General features: G+C 35.4%; 1 protein-coding gene across 1 annotated transcript; it reads left to right on the top strand.

The window, feature by feature from the left end:
- Nucleotides 1-8,895: 8,895 nt before the first annotated feature.
- On the top strand, nucleotides 8,896-10,246 carry LOC103954275 (E3 ubiquitin-protein ligase RDUF1). Its single transcript, XM_009366088.3, has one exon. The coding sequence runs from the start codon at nucleotides 8,911-8,913 to the stop codon at nucleotides 10,009-10,011; it is 1,101 nt and encodes a 366-aa protein (XP_009364363.2). The 5' UTR covers nucleotides 8,896-8,910; the 3' UTR covers nucleotides 10,012-10,246.
- The last annotated feature ends 6,773 nt before the right edge of the window (nucleotides 10,247-17,019 follow it).

The following is a 17,019-nucleotide window of genomic DNA, read 5'->3' as shown; positions in this document are numbered from 1 at the left end:
TCAATCATAATTACATGTTTCTTTCATAAGGCTGATGTAAAGGGTTCCGTTCAGTAGCTTTCTTAGTCTCCAAGTTTGGTATCATAATTATATGTTTATCAAGGATTCAATCAACCTTATTTGGATTTCAAGACACACATTCATAAGGCTGACATAAAGGGATTAAATCACAATCTTAGCATTAATCTCTATTATTTCATTGCCACCTACAGTGTAGACCATTTAAGTTAGGGACCCAAATATATGGACATTCACTTTATGACATAACTCGAAGCCTTAAAAGAGAAGGAAAATGTGTCGTGTAAATTATCAAATATGACACACAACGCTTTTAAATACTTTTATTTAACGACTCACACAAAAGTAATGTCGTGAATGAGAGATTATGCGCAAGTATTACAACATGAAATTTATAAATATCGTGAATAATATTATTTAAGACATGTTAGTATTGTACGCCATATATTTCAAATCGTAAAATACCGAAACTGTTTTGGTAGTTGATTTATATTGATTAAATCCAACATTTGAACTATCTACACCTTGACTTTATTTGTAATCAATGGGGGGATAACCAAACTGAAGACTTAACCCCGACATCAGCTTCCCAAACAAACCAAAAATGTCAAGTATCATGCTCTAAATGATCAAAACTCAACCCCTCAAATGGTGTTACGTGACCATCCCTTTCATTTTGCAGAATCTACTCAAAGAGAGAAAGAGAGCCTTCAACCTAGCTACTTCGAGTTCCACCAAATCCGAAGCCTCGCCTTTCACAGTTGCAAACTTAAGTGGGCATGGACGTGCTCGGCTCTTAATATGTACCCGTTCATATACATGTCTTCTACATTTCTTTCATCTTTTACTATATTTTATCTATCTTTTCTCTCGTGTATTCTCTACTATAATGATCATTATTCATAAATTTTAAGTTGAATATGCAATGTTTTGGACGGGGATCTTAAAATAGTAATGCACTCATGGTTCTTTTTATCTTTATCATGTAAAGCACCATGATGCTTGACTATGAGAATTTTTCAATATGTCGGGAACATGGTCAATATACTAAGTGTAACAATACAAGTGATCGGATGCTTATGGAAAAAAAATTTAAACACTTGTATTATAATACTTAGTATATCAAGCCGTGTTTCTAATATACTAAAAATTTTCTTCTTTTAACTACAAATTAGCATGAAGTATACATACAGGCGATTTTCACTTTTCACGCATGCAACTGAACAAATTGAAAATTATTCACCATGATTTTTATGGATGGAAGCCAAGAAAACAGACAAATCAGTCGTACCTAATAATGTTTCTTGTAGTTAACCAAAAAAAAAAAGTTTCTTGGCTGATGTGTTACCAACCTTTAGGGAGTCAAACTCTTCCCCTTCTTTTATCAACTCTCAAATTATATATATATATTTTTGTTGATGTTTTTTTTTATTACAAGTGATAGTATTATTCTCATTATATTAAAAAGGAGGAAGAGTTTGACTGCGGAATGGATTGAGTTTCAATCCAACACTTGCTTTTAGAGGCGGAGCCATGAAGGAATCACGATAATCTAAGGCCTACCTTGACATTTTTTTCACGCATAAAATTTTAGTGTTATGCTTATAATTTTCGAGGTTTTTCCGTAGGCTTAGCGCCCAATCCGACATCCTATGGATTGTAAGCAATCCATTAATTGTGAGCTTTGAGGAGGAGGGAGAGAAAGGAAGAAAGTCAGAGATGCTTGGAGTTTAGGTTTAAGGAAGAGGATAATTAGGATGATAATGGCCGACTACTCACCATATGATAAAGTAATTTTTATAAGATTAGAAGAGTGTTTCAGAATCAGACTTTTGGGTTGTTCTAAGCTAAAATTCTAACTCTGCCACTGCTTGCTCTAACTAATTTTTGTAATGACTAAAGGACAATATAGTGTTAACAAGCGCCCAACATGGGCAACCCAGACTTTTCACCGTACAAAAACGAAAAGAACAGTGGGAACCCAGAACAAACCGAGGGCAAATCCGTCCGGACACTGATGATGAACAGTGCCGGGGGAAAACTCAGTTTTAGTATATATGATGTTAATATTTATATTTCTAAATTCATCCCTATTTTTTCTTCTGCTTTACCCCTTAAAGAAGGGGAGCGTACTGGAGAACATGCATCATAATCACTTTCCAAGAGCCGATATGGTCACCCCACAAAAATGTACATCCATGATTGAATTACCATATAATTACTCTAATCCAACCAACCATATTATTCTACTTTTCCTAGTTTTCTTGCCTACATTAAGCTTATATTTTAACTTATGTATTGTCACACCTATGATCATATACTTGTTGTATCAACGCAGTATCTCACAAATGAGCGATTTTCAATACACTTGGAGTTGGAATAAAATAAAATGTGGTATACAATGTGATATATAAGTAGAGAGACATTAAGAAATATAGCTTAAAATTAGGACATATTAATCATGTCATTCACTTATGTTATAACATGTGGTGTATCATCTTGTGTTTCGGGTACACATAAAAGAATTCTGAAACTTATAAAATAACTTACATGGCATGAGTACACCATCAAGTGACATCTCATGCTAATAAAACAAGAAGGGTAATGCAAGGGAGACTAAATTTGTAGATCAAATTTTGTAAACTAAATGACATGAAAGTTAATGATTGAATTATTACTTAAGTGTTGATTAACGTGTTTATTTTTTTATGGGTCATTTTGGTTCCTGTCCCTACTCAACCTAATTGTTAGATTGAAACCTTATTTGTTTAAATATTTTGATTGAGGCCCTTAGCCTCATTTAAGAGATTTAATTAATGCATTTATGCATTTAATGTCCCACAAATTATGAAATTTAAACAAATTCAAATAATATTTTTAATTATAATAAGTACTTAAAAATCAATTTTAGACTAATATTGTTCTTCACAAAAATTATAGCAAAAAAAAAAATTATAGCAAAAAAATAATTTACCCACATAATTATTAACATATTTAAAAAAAAAACTATTGATATATTTTAAAACATAAAATAAATACATATAATTAGCATGGGTACATTTAGCAAAAATCAAAATGGGTACAAATAAATTAAAAAATATGGGCACAAAAAGGAATTAATAATGGGAACTTTAACAAAAAAACTCATGGTACTGTTCACTTTAATGAAAAATCACATTTTTACACCAAAAAGTCAATCATGGTACTATTCACTTTACCCTTTATTTTGTCCTTATCGTTAAAACCCAAAGTTTTCAAGCCATTTTTCATTAGTTTTCCTATTAACATATCCGTACAAATTAAAATTGAAAAGAAAATTAGCACGAATTAAAAAAAATGGTTGCAAATTAAAACCGAAAATGAATAAGGTTTTAATCAATAGAGTAGGAAAAATAAGGATGAGAACTTAATTTTTTCTTTTTTTTATTGATGACACATCATTTAGTTTCCAAATTTAATTTACCTAGCATTACTCAAACAAGAATATCTGAACAAAAACTTACATATACCTTTATTTATTTTGTGGTGCAATATTGGCAGTGTGGTGGCTCCTCACCCCTAAGTTCCGAGCTGTTGCGGCTGACCATCCCTCATATAGGTTTCTAGGTTTTTCTCTGCTAGCTACTTTCGGGCCACTATTGGTTGAAACAATTAGGAATGTATTTACTTTTGGGTTCAAACTCGTTATTCATATCTATTATTTATCATTTTTGTGCTTGATGCAAAAAGAAATTCATGTTTTCTTTGCATCAGTGGTGTTCTTTTTGTATGCTAGTTCTTTTTAAAGCTCGGTATAAGTTGTTATATGTCCGTTTAAACTTTGTTTAATGAATTACTTTAGATTAAAATAAATAAAAAACTAATAAGGATACTTTATCTTTCATATTAAGTTGGAATGTCATCGTCCAAATTAACAATTAGATCCCTATCATCATTGTTGGTATCTAAACTTGTATTGTAATGCCGCTAGGTCCACGTTATGGAACGCAAGACTATAGCCTATCGCAATACCGACAAACTTGGGTATCACGTACATATCTTGAATAGTAACAATATAAGAATATACATATTCATCTTTTTGTTAAAATGAGAAGGAAATTTTAAATTAGGATGTTTTATATATTTAAAAGAGAATATCATTAGACTAAAAGTTAGTTAATAAAAATACATCGTTGTAAATAGGTATGCACCTTGGGTTGGGCCAATTTGAACCCGACTTTAACCCGAATAAGTGGGTTTTTTTAGTTATAACCCGTCCGAACCCAACTCAATTTCAACCCGTTCATTGATTGGGTTGATGATTTGCACGTCCATCCCCAACCTAACCCAACCCCACTAATTAAATCCAATCTAACCAGATTGTAACCCATATTAATTAATACTCATACTACACCCAAGTGAGCCAAGTCCAAAAACCAATGCCCTTTCTAATATATTTTTTTAATAAATTACCCTTTATAATTACTTAAGCTTTTAGTGAATAAGAGGCTTTGATTAGTCAACATATTTATAGTAGATTGATTTATGAAATTAAAGTTAGCTAGCTTTAAGGCTACTTGGCTTAATTTTTTTTAGGAATTCTTGGAAACTAAGTTGTTACAAGATTAAATTTGAAAAAGTCGAGCAACCCGAACCCAACTCAAGTAAACACTAACCCAATTAAACCCGAGCCCAAATGAACTCGAATGAAACCCAACCTGAACCCTAACCCGAATTGTAAAGGGTTAGGATTGAGTTGACCTTCCAACCCACCCAAGTTGCACCCCTAGTTGTAAATATTATTTAGGGGTGTGATATTCACACACCCCAAATTACTTCTCACACACCCTTTGTTCATTTCTGTCCGTTGATCTTCTTCAATCAATCCGATCTAACGGCCGAAAATTAAAAGGGTGTGTGAGAAGTAAAATGGGGTATGTGGATATCACACCCCATTATTTATTATGTAGTTGTTCACTTCTGGGTCAATATGTAATTAGACAGACTTTTTTGATGTAATGAAAAGGAAAAGACACCTTAATTTCTCCTTCACTTTCATCTTATCTATCTCATGTTCTCTCTTACTCTGTATTTTTTTTAAAATATTATTATTAAGGGTAAAGGGGAGAGTTCATAACTCTTACATCATATCCACTAGGATATTGGACCACATGCAAAAGATGAAAAATGGGTTATATTTTGCCACTTAGTAGTACAGTCTAGTAGTATTCATCTTTACATGTAAGTGAGAGGCCTTAGGTTAGATTCTCGCCAAAATCGAAGTTGATATTATGGCTAGCCCAGTGTGAGACGTAGCCCATTCCCTTATCCCCTTAGTGTAGATTATATCGTTTGTTTGAAAAAAAAGGTTATATTCTAAATTTCTAAGGAAGGTCACCAATGAAACTAATGGCTCGTTTGGGAAATGCTATCAAATAATAAAAAAGGAGTTATAATGAAAATGGCTTGTGCCAACAAATATTTAACCCAAAACCATCGTAAAATGTTATTTAACCAAAATGGCTCAAAGTTTAATAAAAAAACCATCCAAAACTATTGTCCATTGGTCAAACATACAAGCCTAACCTGCTACAAATCTACACTTCCGTAAATACCCCTAAATGATTCGATATTGACCTGACTTTTCACCAACCTCAACCCAGCACGAAACCACCATAATAACTCCCTGTCTTCCTATCAAATCGAATTCCCCCATTTCAAAATCAACCAAATTAAAGTTGAAAAATGAAGCATTCATCGGAACAAAGTCGCCGAAACAAGTTTTAAAAAGTTTAATGACAAAAACGGACGAAAAAGTGTCTGAAAAAAAAAAAGAACCAAAATATAAAACTGTTTTTGGAGAACCCAAAACATAACACTATTTCTGGAAAAAAAAATAAAAATCATATATAGTGTTTGTTTTGTCTGTGCACAAACAAACACTGTATTTGGAAATAAAATAACCAAAATTGTCACATCCCGGCCCGGGGTGGACCACTTCCCGGGCCCGCTCCACCACCGTAGCACGATATTGTCCGCTTTGGGCTTACCATTCCCTCACGGTTTTGTTTTTGGGAACTCACGAGCAACTTCCCAGTGGGTCACCCATCATGGGATTGCTCTAGCCTCCTTCTCGCTTAACTTCGGAGTTCCTACGGAACCCGAAGCCAGTGAGCTCCCAAAAGGCCTTGCGCTAAGTAGGGATGAGAATATACATTTAAGGATCACTCCTCTGGGCGATGTGGGATGTCACAAAAATCTAGAAACAGTGACTTAAATTCCAGAAATACTGACTTAAATTTCAAAAACAGTGACTTAAATTTCAGAAACAATCTATGTTTTAACCTTTGATTGTTTCTTTTCTTTCTTGCATCAGTTGATTATATTTAAGAAACATGATGCTTATTTTGCTTTGAATCCAAATATAGTGAATTTCACTATTTCTTTTCTTGCTTACATTTAAAAAACAGTGCGTTTATTTCATTTGGATCTAGAAATAGTGATTTAGATTCCAAAAATAGTAACTTAGATTTCAAAAACAGTGACTTAGATTCCAGAAACATTGTTACTTAAAATCCAGAAACAATTTATTTTTACAGTCTAGAAACAGTGACCCATCGTTATTATTGAATAACATGCAGATCTCAAATTTATTTTCTGGAGAAACAGGCGATGGACTCCATTGACGAAGCAAAATTGAAAAATAGTACCTCGAATACACTATGAATAATAACGACGATCACATTTTAACGAAATAATACAAAATATAAATTAAATAGCGTGAGGATCTATATTTTTGTTTTAAAGAAAAAGAAGAAGGTCTGCAAAACAACGATGAACCCCATTAACGACAAAAATTTGGAACTCAATTAAAAAAGTTATGGGGTAAAATCGACAAATCATAATTTATTATAGTTGGGCAATTTTTGATTGGACTACTTTAATATGGGTCTTGTACTAATCATTAAACAAAACTTATAACATGATTTTTTTATTAAAACTAAAACTTTTCAAATCATTTTCATTATTTTTCTTTAATAAAACCTTAATAAAAAGAGCTTTTATAGGAAATATTTTTGGATTCCAAAACATTTGAAGTGTTTTTCCAAGATTAAATTACTTTTTACTAAAGATTGACTTTAAAAACTTTTTTTTAAAGCACTTCTCAAACAAGCCATAAGTCACTCAATGAACCAGCTTTTGATTTTTGTATTTTTAAACAAAAAGATTAGCAGTTAAAACACATGGAATAACAAATACAATGAAGCACCTAAGAAAGTCTCCAACCATAATAATATCGGACTCGCACTTGTCGCAGCCAAACTTAAAATCTCAAACTTACAAGTGAAGAGAAATATCACTAAACATTATCTATTTATATGTGGTCTAATACTCTAGTGAATAAAATATTGAATTTCTACTCAACACCTAATTTAAAAATAAAATAAAATTTAAAAATAGTATGATTGGACAGAAGGAGTGGGACCCAATCTCATGGAGTCCACTGATTTGATGTGGTCTTCGTAGACGAGTGAAGGCAACCCCCGACGCGCCTTCGCCTTGGTTTCGGAATCTTCCTGCCGAAAACTGGTCTCCAATTTAAATTTCAAACTCGGCGTCCCACGTGTTAAGTCAACGTCTCGCACCTACGCGCCAGCCAACCCCCACTAAATTTCTCGTTATGTTCATATTTCAACTTTATCAATTTAATCACATGCCTATTTCTCTTTTGAATTTACCCACTTGGACTCTTGACACTTTTATGGTAGCTTAGAAGAAATTTCTTAATCCATATAAAATAAAAAGAAAAGTACTAAAGAATTATTTAATTATTTTTTAGTATTTTTGCTTAAGGTACTCTTATTTAACTAAAAGAGAAAATTATTTTTTCCAACAAAGAAAAGGAGAATATACTTTTAATTCTTCATGGTTGTTCTCCTTAAAATTCTTCATGTTTGTTTTTGATTTTCAAATCCAAGCTCAATTAATATATATAGAAGGTCATTAGAATTTATTTTTACTCCTTGTGTTTGTAATAGGGCTGCACATCTAGTAGCTTCTTTTGTCTCGCGAGAGGGTGACTTCCATACGTGGAATTGTTTTGAGTCAGAGTAGTTGTTTAATGTTTTGATTTATGATGTAAATGTTTCTAGTTGAATTTAATGATAATAGTTCTTTCAAAAAAAAAAAAATTATATATGTAGAAGGTTTAACCTTTTTATTTGTCTGACACAATCAAGATTTTAACCTATTGAAAGTTTCTATAGTGTTTTTATTATCTCATCTCGTGATAATTTTTTTTTTCTAATGGAGAGAGATAGGAAAAAATAGTGTTGAAAAACAAAGTCTTAATAACTAAACTAAAATTAATAAAAGAGTTGTAGTTTGAGGCATAGTTGGTTAAGCGAATAGAACTCATGCACTCAAGGTCTCAAATTCATTTTCCTAATCCTCAGTAACGCTTGTATAGCTGCTATTTCGCTCAAAGGTAATCGATGCACGTTTTTGTTTTTTGTCATTTATTTTCAATAACAACTTATAGAAAAATTGAGAATAAGAATAAAACAAATACTTCTAAATAACTATTTAAAAATTTAAGGTAATTCATATTCTTTCCAACTTGGAAAAATCATAAAAATTATAATAGTGGAGCAGTTGTGTTTAATGATATTTACTCTTAATTATTGTCTTAATACTTTCCTAATGGACTAAAAACCCAAATTATGTGGTTTATTCACTTAATCAGTGCCGTGACTCCACGCGCCACGCAACGAACCCTATTTCGTCCTTTTCCACCTTCCCACGCGTACCTCAATAAAATGCTCTCCTTCTTCCCTTCCACCTTTCATTTCTCATTCTCCCTTTCTCACTAGAACTCTTTCTCTCTCTTCCCCTTCAGATCTCTAAACCTCCATGGCCATGCCTTCACCGCCACCGACGACGTCGTATTGGTGTTACAGATGCACTCGCTTCGTCCGCGTGTTTGCTCTGGACTCCGCCCTCTTGTGCCCCCACTGCGAAACCGGCTTCCTCGAGGAGATCGAGACGATGCCACAGCCGCTACCGCAGCCGAACCATCTCCGCCGTAGATTCCCGTCCTCCCACCGCCACGAGGAAGAACGGGGCCAAAACCCGATTCCGACCTCCCGCCGGGTACGACGGGCCTCCGGCGACCGGTCTTCTCTATTCAACCCGGTCATCGTCTTACGTGGCACCGAGGCCGATACCGAGTCCAACACATTCGAACTCTACTATAATGACGCCGCGGGGTCGGGGCTCCGACCACTTCCGCCCACCATGTCCGAGCTTTTAATGGGTTCGGGCTTCGACCGCTTACTTGAACAGCTCTCCCAGATTGAAATCAACGGTTTGGGCCGACCTGAAAACCCGCCTGCGTCTAAATCCGCCGTGGAATCTATGCCCGTTATTCAAATCGCCGATACCCACGTCGGGTCGGACTCGCACTGCGCCGTTTGCAAAGAAGCATTCGAACTCGGGTCGGAGGCCCGAGAAATGCCGTGCAAGCACATATACCACCCGGATTGTATCCTCCCCTGGCTCTCAATGCGTAACTCGTGCCCGGTTTGTCGACACGAGCTGCCCGCTGACCAAAACAACCGTAATTCGGATCCGGGTCTCGAGGAAGAGACGATGGGTTTGACTATCTGGAGATTACCCGGCGGAGGATTTGCCGTGGGGAGATTCTCCGGCGGCAGAAGACCCGGCGAGAGGGAATTACCGGTTGTGTATACGGAAATGGACGGCGGTTTCAATGGAAACGGGGCTCCAAGAAGGGTATTATGGGCATCGAGGAGTAGAGGGAGCGAAAGTCGCGGGATTCGGAGTGCTTTTCGTAATATAGCTTCGTTCTGGGGGCGTTTACGTTCCGATTCATCATCTTCGAGGTCCGGGTCGGAATCTGAATCCGGGCCGGGTTTGACTAGAAGTCAGTCAAGTTCGGTATTTGGGCGGTTCGTACACCGTCGTCGGAGGGCGTGGGTGTTGGATGATTAGAAAGACCACAGTTTTGGCTTCATTTTTTTTTTTTTTTTTGGTTTATTAATTTATTGAAATATACATCAGTGTAAATACTTTTATTATTATAGCTGAGTTTCGAAGAACTTTCAGGTTTGCCGGTTTGGGGTTCCGTGTTCATAAAAAAAGTAGTACAAAATTGGCTCAATTTGTAGCAAAGCATCTTTGGTTCTGCGTGTTATGAAGATTATAGAATTTGAAATTTAATTCTTAATTAACTGTGTAATTTTGCATTCATTTACAAGTTCGATCGATTACAGTTTGTGTTCTACGCGATTTGTCGCGGAATTTAGGGAGAATGTTTAGAGCTTCGGCTTGTGTGTTCACACCACAACCTTTGTTGGCCCTTGTTGGTCATTCCTGTTGTTCGCCTTCGTTGGTGATGTTGCCCATGGGATCTTTCTCTTGTGGACTTCTATGTCTTGTGGCGACAATCGTTGTTATGGTGGTCCTAGGAGGATGCTGCGACCTTTCTTTTACTCAACAATGGGGTTTGTGCTGGTGGAATCGTAGGCAGTCAAGGCAGTGACGGAGTGTGTTGATCGTGGCGTAGAGCCTTAGCGATGCGGCGGAGGCAGTAGCTACAGAGACTGGAGCTTCTCTAGGGATTCACTGTTTAGTGTTTTCTGTGTGTTGCGCTTCAAAGCAGTTGACTTGGGGCCCTTTTGTGTTTAATGGTCCTTTTTTTCTTTTGTGCTAACTTTGTATCTGGACCTTAATGTCTGTAATTGCTGCTTATTGGTAATATATTTAAGGAAAACTAATGAAAATGGGATTGAAAACTTTGAGTTTTAACGATAAGATAAAATAAAGGGTAAAATGAATAGTACCTATGATTGACTTTTTAGTGTAAAAATATATTTTTATCGTTAAAGTGAATAGTACATTGAGCTTTTAATTAAAGTTCCCATATATTTACCCTTTGAAAAAAAAATAAAATAAAAGACTTGGTTTTAAACACACTAGTTTTCATGCATGCGCTCATGCGCATTTCAAAGCAGCTTACTTAGGGCCCTTTTGTGTTTAATGGTCCTTTTTTTCTTTTGTGCTAACTTTGTATTTGGACCTTAATGTTTGTAATTGCTATTTATTGGTAATATATTTACCCTTTGACCATAGAAAAAGGACTTGGTTTTAAACACACTAGCCTTCATGCCATTTTTTAAATCACGACGTGCTACGCGCAACTTACACATTTTAAATGTATTTATATGCGTAAATGACAAAAAGAAAGTCAAATATTTGAAGTAAATGAATAATAGATCATGCTAGAAAAAACCTCTCATAAACCAATTAAAGCAGCTGAATTCACATAATAAAATCGGTCTCTATAGAATTTACAATAAGAATAGAAAAAATAATATTTAATGAAAAATTGATTGAATCGCGTTATTACTAGCACATTGTGAGGCTAAGCCCACCCCTCCCTTTTAGTATAGATAATATCGTTTGTTAAAAAAAAAAATCATTTGACAACTAATTTAATCACATTATTATCCGCGTACGAAAGACCTTTTTTTATAACCGACATTACACGCCTCTTAAGATGTTTTGTTCATGTTTAAAAATAGAGAAAATAATATTGAATGAATAACTGATTGAATCACATTATTGCTAGCCTATTGTGAGGCTAAGCTCACCCTCCCCCTTAGTGTAGATAACATCGTTTGTTAAAAATAAAAAAACAATCATTTGACAACTAATTTAATCACATTATTATCAGCATGCGAAAGACTTTTTATAACCGGCATTACACGCCTCTTTAGATGTTTTGAACGTGTTTAAAAATAGAGAAATTGAATCACATTATTGCTAGCCTATTATAAGGTACTAATTAAAAAATAAAAATAAAACAGCACACAAAAATTAACTATTAAAAAAATACTGTTAAAATGATGAAAATACACCTATCTTATTTGATGCATTATTTTGGGATGCCTTTGAAGTTTTTCGTCTTGAAGGTATTTTTGTACAAATATTTTTGTTGAAGCTTGGTGACATCAAAAACACAGTTCACCTTTTGTGTTCTCTTTATATATGGATGTATGCTTTTCTTTTTTTGTCGAAAAAGTAACATTCATTAAATAAAAAATGAAGGTTCCATACCAACCCAAGGGAAGGCAGAATAACCCAAAACACTTTGGGGAAAGTTGAAAATCAAAAGCCCAGCCCAATATATAAAAAAACAAAAAATAAAACTCTAATCCCAATCTCTAGATTGGAACATCTCCTGTTATTGCCGTCACGAACGTCTCGCCAGTAGCCACCAAGGCAGCAAAACTAAAGAAAAGGACCGAGTGGTCAATTCGAACAAGACATCGTAGCACAAAAATTACTAACTCACAACCAGAAGCACACTAGGGCCAGATTTAGTCACCTAAAACACCGAACAAAGAAATAATCACCGGATCTAAGTACCCTTCATCAAAACCTGCAAATATACACATGTATGTTTTTAATCTCACTCTTTTGGAGAAGCAGGAATGGAGATTACTATGAGATCGTTCCTCTATTGTGGCGAGTGTTCTGAAGGCTAAGTATTTCCCTACCTCAGTTTTTCTTGAAGCCCCTGTGAAAAATAAAGTTTCCTATTGTTGGAAAAGTATATGTGCTGCCAGAATTATTATTGAAAAAGGGTCTAGATGGCAAGTAGCTCGAGGTGAAAAAGGCCCCTAATGTACTAATTGTTTTCTGATTTTTAAGTTGATTTGATGAGGTTCATTCCTTTGAGCTTTAGCAAACTGAAAGATAGATTTTTTTGATATTTTGAGAAAGAAAGAATTGTTTACTGTAAGGAGTGCTTATCATGTTGTGTTTGGATGGCTTCTCCTCTTGGTCATGCTCCAAAAGGACACCGTCATCAAATGAACATCAAAGAGTGTGGTTTATATCTAGCTAACAACCTAAGTGGCACTAACTTGGATTTTTGTTGGATGATTTGGTAGGTTGTTTAGACTTCAAGAAATAATCAATTATGGAAGGGGAAGGCGGACACTCCTGATAACACCGTTTCTCGTGTTCTGAGTTGGTGGCAAGAGTCCATCCGCCTGTCCCTTCCTTCTTCTCGATCTCTTAAAAGAACTGGGATGAGGCCAGAAAGTTTGGACGCATTGGAATTGTATATCAAGACACAAGAACGGAGATTTTGTGGCTGCTTCTGTTGTTGGGGTGGAAATGCTTTTTCCCCTTTGTTTATGGAGGTTATTGCGCCTATAGAGGGTTTGGCTTTGGCGGCGAGGATGGGTTTACAAAATTTGACTCTCGAGAGCGATTTTTCTCCAGATTATTGCTGCTTTGAAGGAGTCCTCCATTAATTTGTCCACTTTGGGCCTATTGTGGAAGATACTAAATCAATGATGGCTATGATCACTGGAGTCCATTCTTCCGATGTGTGCGCCAAACTAATACCATTTCCAAGGCAATGTGCCCTCCACGTGGTTGCTTTTGTTGTTGGAGGATCCCTGGGAGCTCATCTCTGATCTATTAATTGAAGATTGTTCTAATTAAGGTTGCTGCCTCTGTTTGCAGCTCTTTTGTCTTGTAAGTTATGTTTCAATAGTCTAATGAAAGCTATCTTTTCTCTTCACAAAAAAATAGTTCAGACAGTGTTCATATCTCATGTGTTTCTCTGATGTAATGTTTAAATGCCATAACATTAAGTGTTTTTATGTTGCAGTTAATTGTAGTTTTGTAAATATACACGTTGTTTGATATGCGACCAATAAGTATTTGAATTGTTAATATTGTTGATACTACGAACTTGCACTTATTAATAAATCATTCATATTCTTTGTAAGTGCAGATAACTACAACGTATAATGATTGGTTCTACATTTCATCTAGACCTATATGTTCCTAGACTCCTAGTGCGAAGTGAAAGCGGTGATCCAAAATTTGGAATTTGTGGCTGGAAAGCACCAAATTATGGAATTGTTGGTGGTGTGCAGTCGGATCAGGATCCTCTCCTGAACTAAGGGTGATGATCCTTCTAAGCAAGCCTATCGAGCCGTTGAAATTCTAACCAACGGTTACAATTATTATAATTTTTAGAGAGGCTCCCTGTTTGTAGCCGTTGAATAAAATTTCAATGGTCCGATGAGCTTGCTTAAGAGGATCCTCACTCTTAGCTCAAGAAAGTATCCTGATCCGTGTGCAGTCTACAAATATCTTTATTTTATGTAAGAAATATGCCACTTGTAATATATATGTGCTGGCTCAAATAATTGAGCTATCTACAGTGCCATATCTTGTGAGTTGTGTCATCATTTGTAGCAAAAATAACGTTTCATTCATTTTTCTTCACATTTTTCGTGGCATAGCTGGCTGATTGGCACTAACAACGTGCCCCGCTGAGTTGTGGGAGCTCTTGCATTATTTCTTTTTCTAATCAAACTTTTGTCACCCCACAATCAGAAAAATTCTTGTTCGATTGTATATAATTGCTTGCTCATAATATCATATTTTATATGTTAATTACGTGATCAGTTATATCGAAAAAGAGTCTTAGTCGTGTTTGATGTCTCTAATTGAATTTCCACCTGAGACTCAAATCTTGAACATAAATCTGAAAAATAGGAGACTTTTGATCCAAGCTTATACATGGGTCGAAAAAGCTCCGTCCCACACCTTAGCCTGCCTCACCCATCACTCAAAGTCTGGTTCGGTACTTTCAAGCCAGGCATACCAAACGGGGAACGTTTGTATATTTACATATTGCATTTTGTTTGTGTAGTAACCGATTTACTATGGAGCTTTGGCAGACGTTGCAAGTTTGAAAGATATACAGACTGTGATAGTTGAATACCTGAGTGCTTCCCTATACTTATCTTTATACTAATTTGAGTAATTTCTTGACTATGGCCTAGAGGAATTCGTTGAAGTTTGGCAACCATGAGTTTTGTTTTCTGAGAGACTAGAGCAGATATTGGCCGGTGATTGTTACTTTTTCTTGATTTAAACAGCTAGTTTCTCACTTAAAGGTACTACATTGTAATTATATATTTACGAGCTGCATTCTACCTCCAAAGAGACTTGGGAAAGGAACTACGAACCTTGAATTCTTATGAGAAGTTTATTAGCACATTCCATTTTTTAATACTCGGGCCTTTTTAGCTGCCAAGGAAATGGATGATGGCTCCATTTTCTCCAAGTTGAAGGTAGAACATGGACTAGCCATGAAAGTTGGCATCCATTTCTTTCTTTAATGTTGTTATCCAATCCAGTCCAATCCAATCTTAGATATTGAACGAGGCTTCAGTGTACAGTTTTGTTCTGCCATGCGGCAGAAGGAGTTTGGCGCTAACTTAGATGGTGATGGCTAAACATTGTGTAATCTGTGATGGCCGGCTTGGGTAGCTTAACTGTTTACTTTTGTATAATATTCTAGCAGCTGCATCTCTCTCTGTGGCCGTTCTTTCTGACCCAAATGCATAGCGCACCTCATCAGTGTTGTGTGTACTTTATGTGGAGTGCTTTCAATTCCTTAATTCCATTTTTTTTCCAGCTGACAAAGCATGACTCTAAAAGGATCAGAAAATGAGCTAACATGCAGAATTGGTTAGAGCAAGTTAACAGAGGGGACCTAGTTCGTAGCTTGCAATGTCTGCATCAGGTACACCCTCTGCTTATTGGTATTAACGATATATCACAAACATTCTCCCAGCCTTAATATTTGTATGATTACCATAGTTTGTTGAATGATGCTGCATTTCTTGATGTCTCACAGTACACAATCTCAGAATTTACCCATATCGATTTGTGGTTTTTAATCATTAACAGGACATAATGCAATCAGTATGATTCATTAAATTTGAATTATTTTCTTGTACACATTTTCTTCCATCCTCCCTCTCTACTACTATAAAAACTCCTCACCAAATTTGTTAATACTGGCTTTCCTGACGCGGTGTTCTTTGGCCCGTTCGACTATTTTGTTATATGGTTTATATTTTCTAATTTCAACCTATCATTTTCTTTTGCAGTTCCATGGCTCGTCCGGCAAGGCATATGCCCTGTCTGTAAATTTAGAGCTGGGTCAACATGGCAGGAGAGCCGGGAGGGTGAATCGGACGGTTCGGACATGGTATACCCGTCTGATGAGCCATATACAATCTGTATATGTTATACAATAAACCTACCAACATATCTTTGCAATGTAATGACATGATCTGCATCACATGGATATAACCTTCCTTTAATTTTGAATTATTTCAATCAGTGATATATGTATATGTCGTGCGAAATATGATATCGACGGTGACAAATGTGACGTACCATATTACATTAGAAATTGTCTATCATTGTTATTTTAGAGTTCATCATGCCATTGGATATTGTTTGTGTTTTCTTCATCTAGCATCATTCATTATCTCATGATTTTGTTTGATGAGTCATATACGTAGTACACTTATCATTTGCCAGGATAGAATAAGGATTTTCAAATATACATCGGGGTTTCCAAAGTTAGATCTTTAATCAAAGATACAATATATAATCAAGATCTAACGATTAAAAATCCCAGAGTATTAAAACTATGTTTGTTTTTGCATCTAACATCACTTATTATCACATGATTTGAAGAGTCATACATAGTACTTTCCAATTAACTAGATAGAATATAAGAATTTCCTAGTACACTTCGGGTTATTCATTAGTTGGAATTTTATTGGTTAGATCTTTGATAAAAAAAAAAAAACGATAATTAAAGTTTAATGATTGAAAACTCCGAAATATATTATATTTGGTGACACAACAGAATTTTCGGATAGAATATTTTGGAATATAGCTCCAATGTCGAACTATGTAAGCTCATTGTGTAGTACATCAAGGCTATACGATCTTCGAAAGTCAAATTTGTACTACAAATTGAGAATAAATGGGAGCAAGATTTAGCCGGACAGCTTGTATTTAATTTTTTATTTATAGACCATAAACAACTACAAGTCTTCATGTCACTTATCATGCAAACCATTAGCTTGAGAGACATCA

The sequence above is a fragment of a genome, unplaced genomic scaffold, assembly GCF_019419815.1.
Source record: "Pyrus x bretschneideri cultivar Hongxiangsu unplaced genomic scaffold, Pyrus_bretschneideri_v1 Contig5, whole genome shotgun sequence".
Taxonomy (NCBI): domain Eukaryota; kingdom Viridiplantae; phylum Streptophyta; class Magnoliopsida; order Rosales; family Rosaceae; genus Pyrus; species Pyrus x bretschneideri.
Note: the sequence above shows the minus strand (reverse complement) of the source record. Positions and strands in the feature narration are given on the sequence as shown.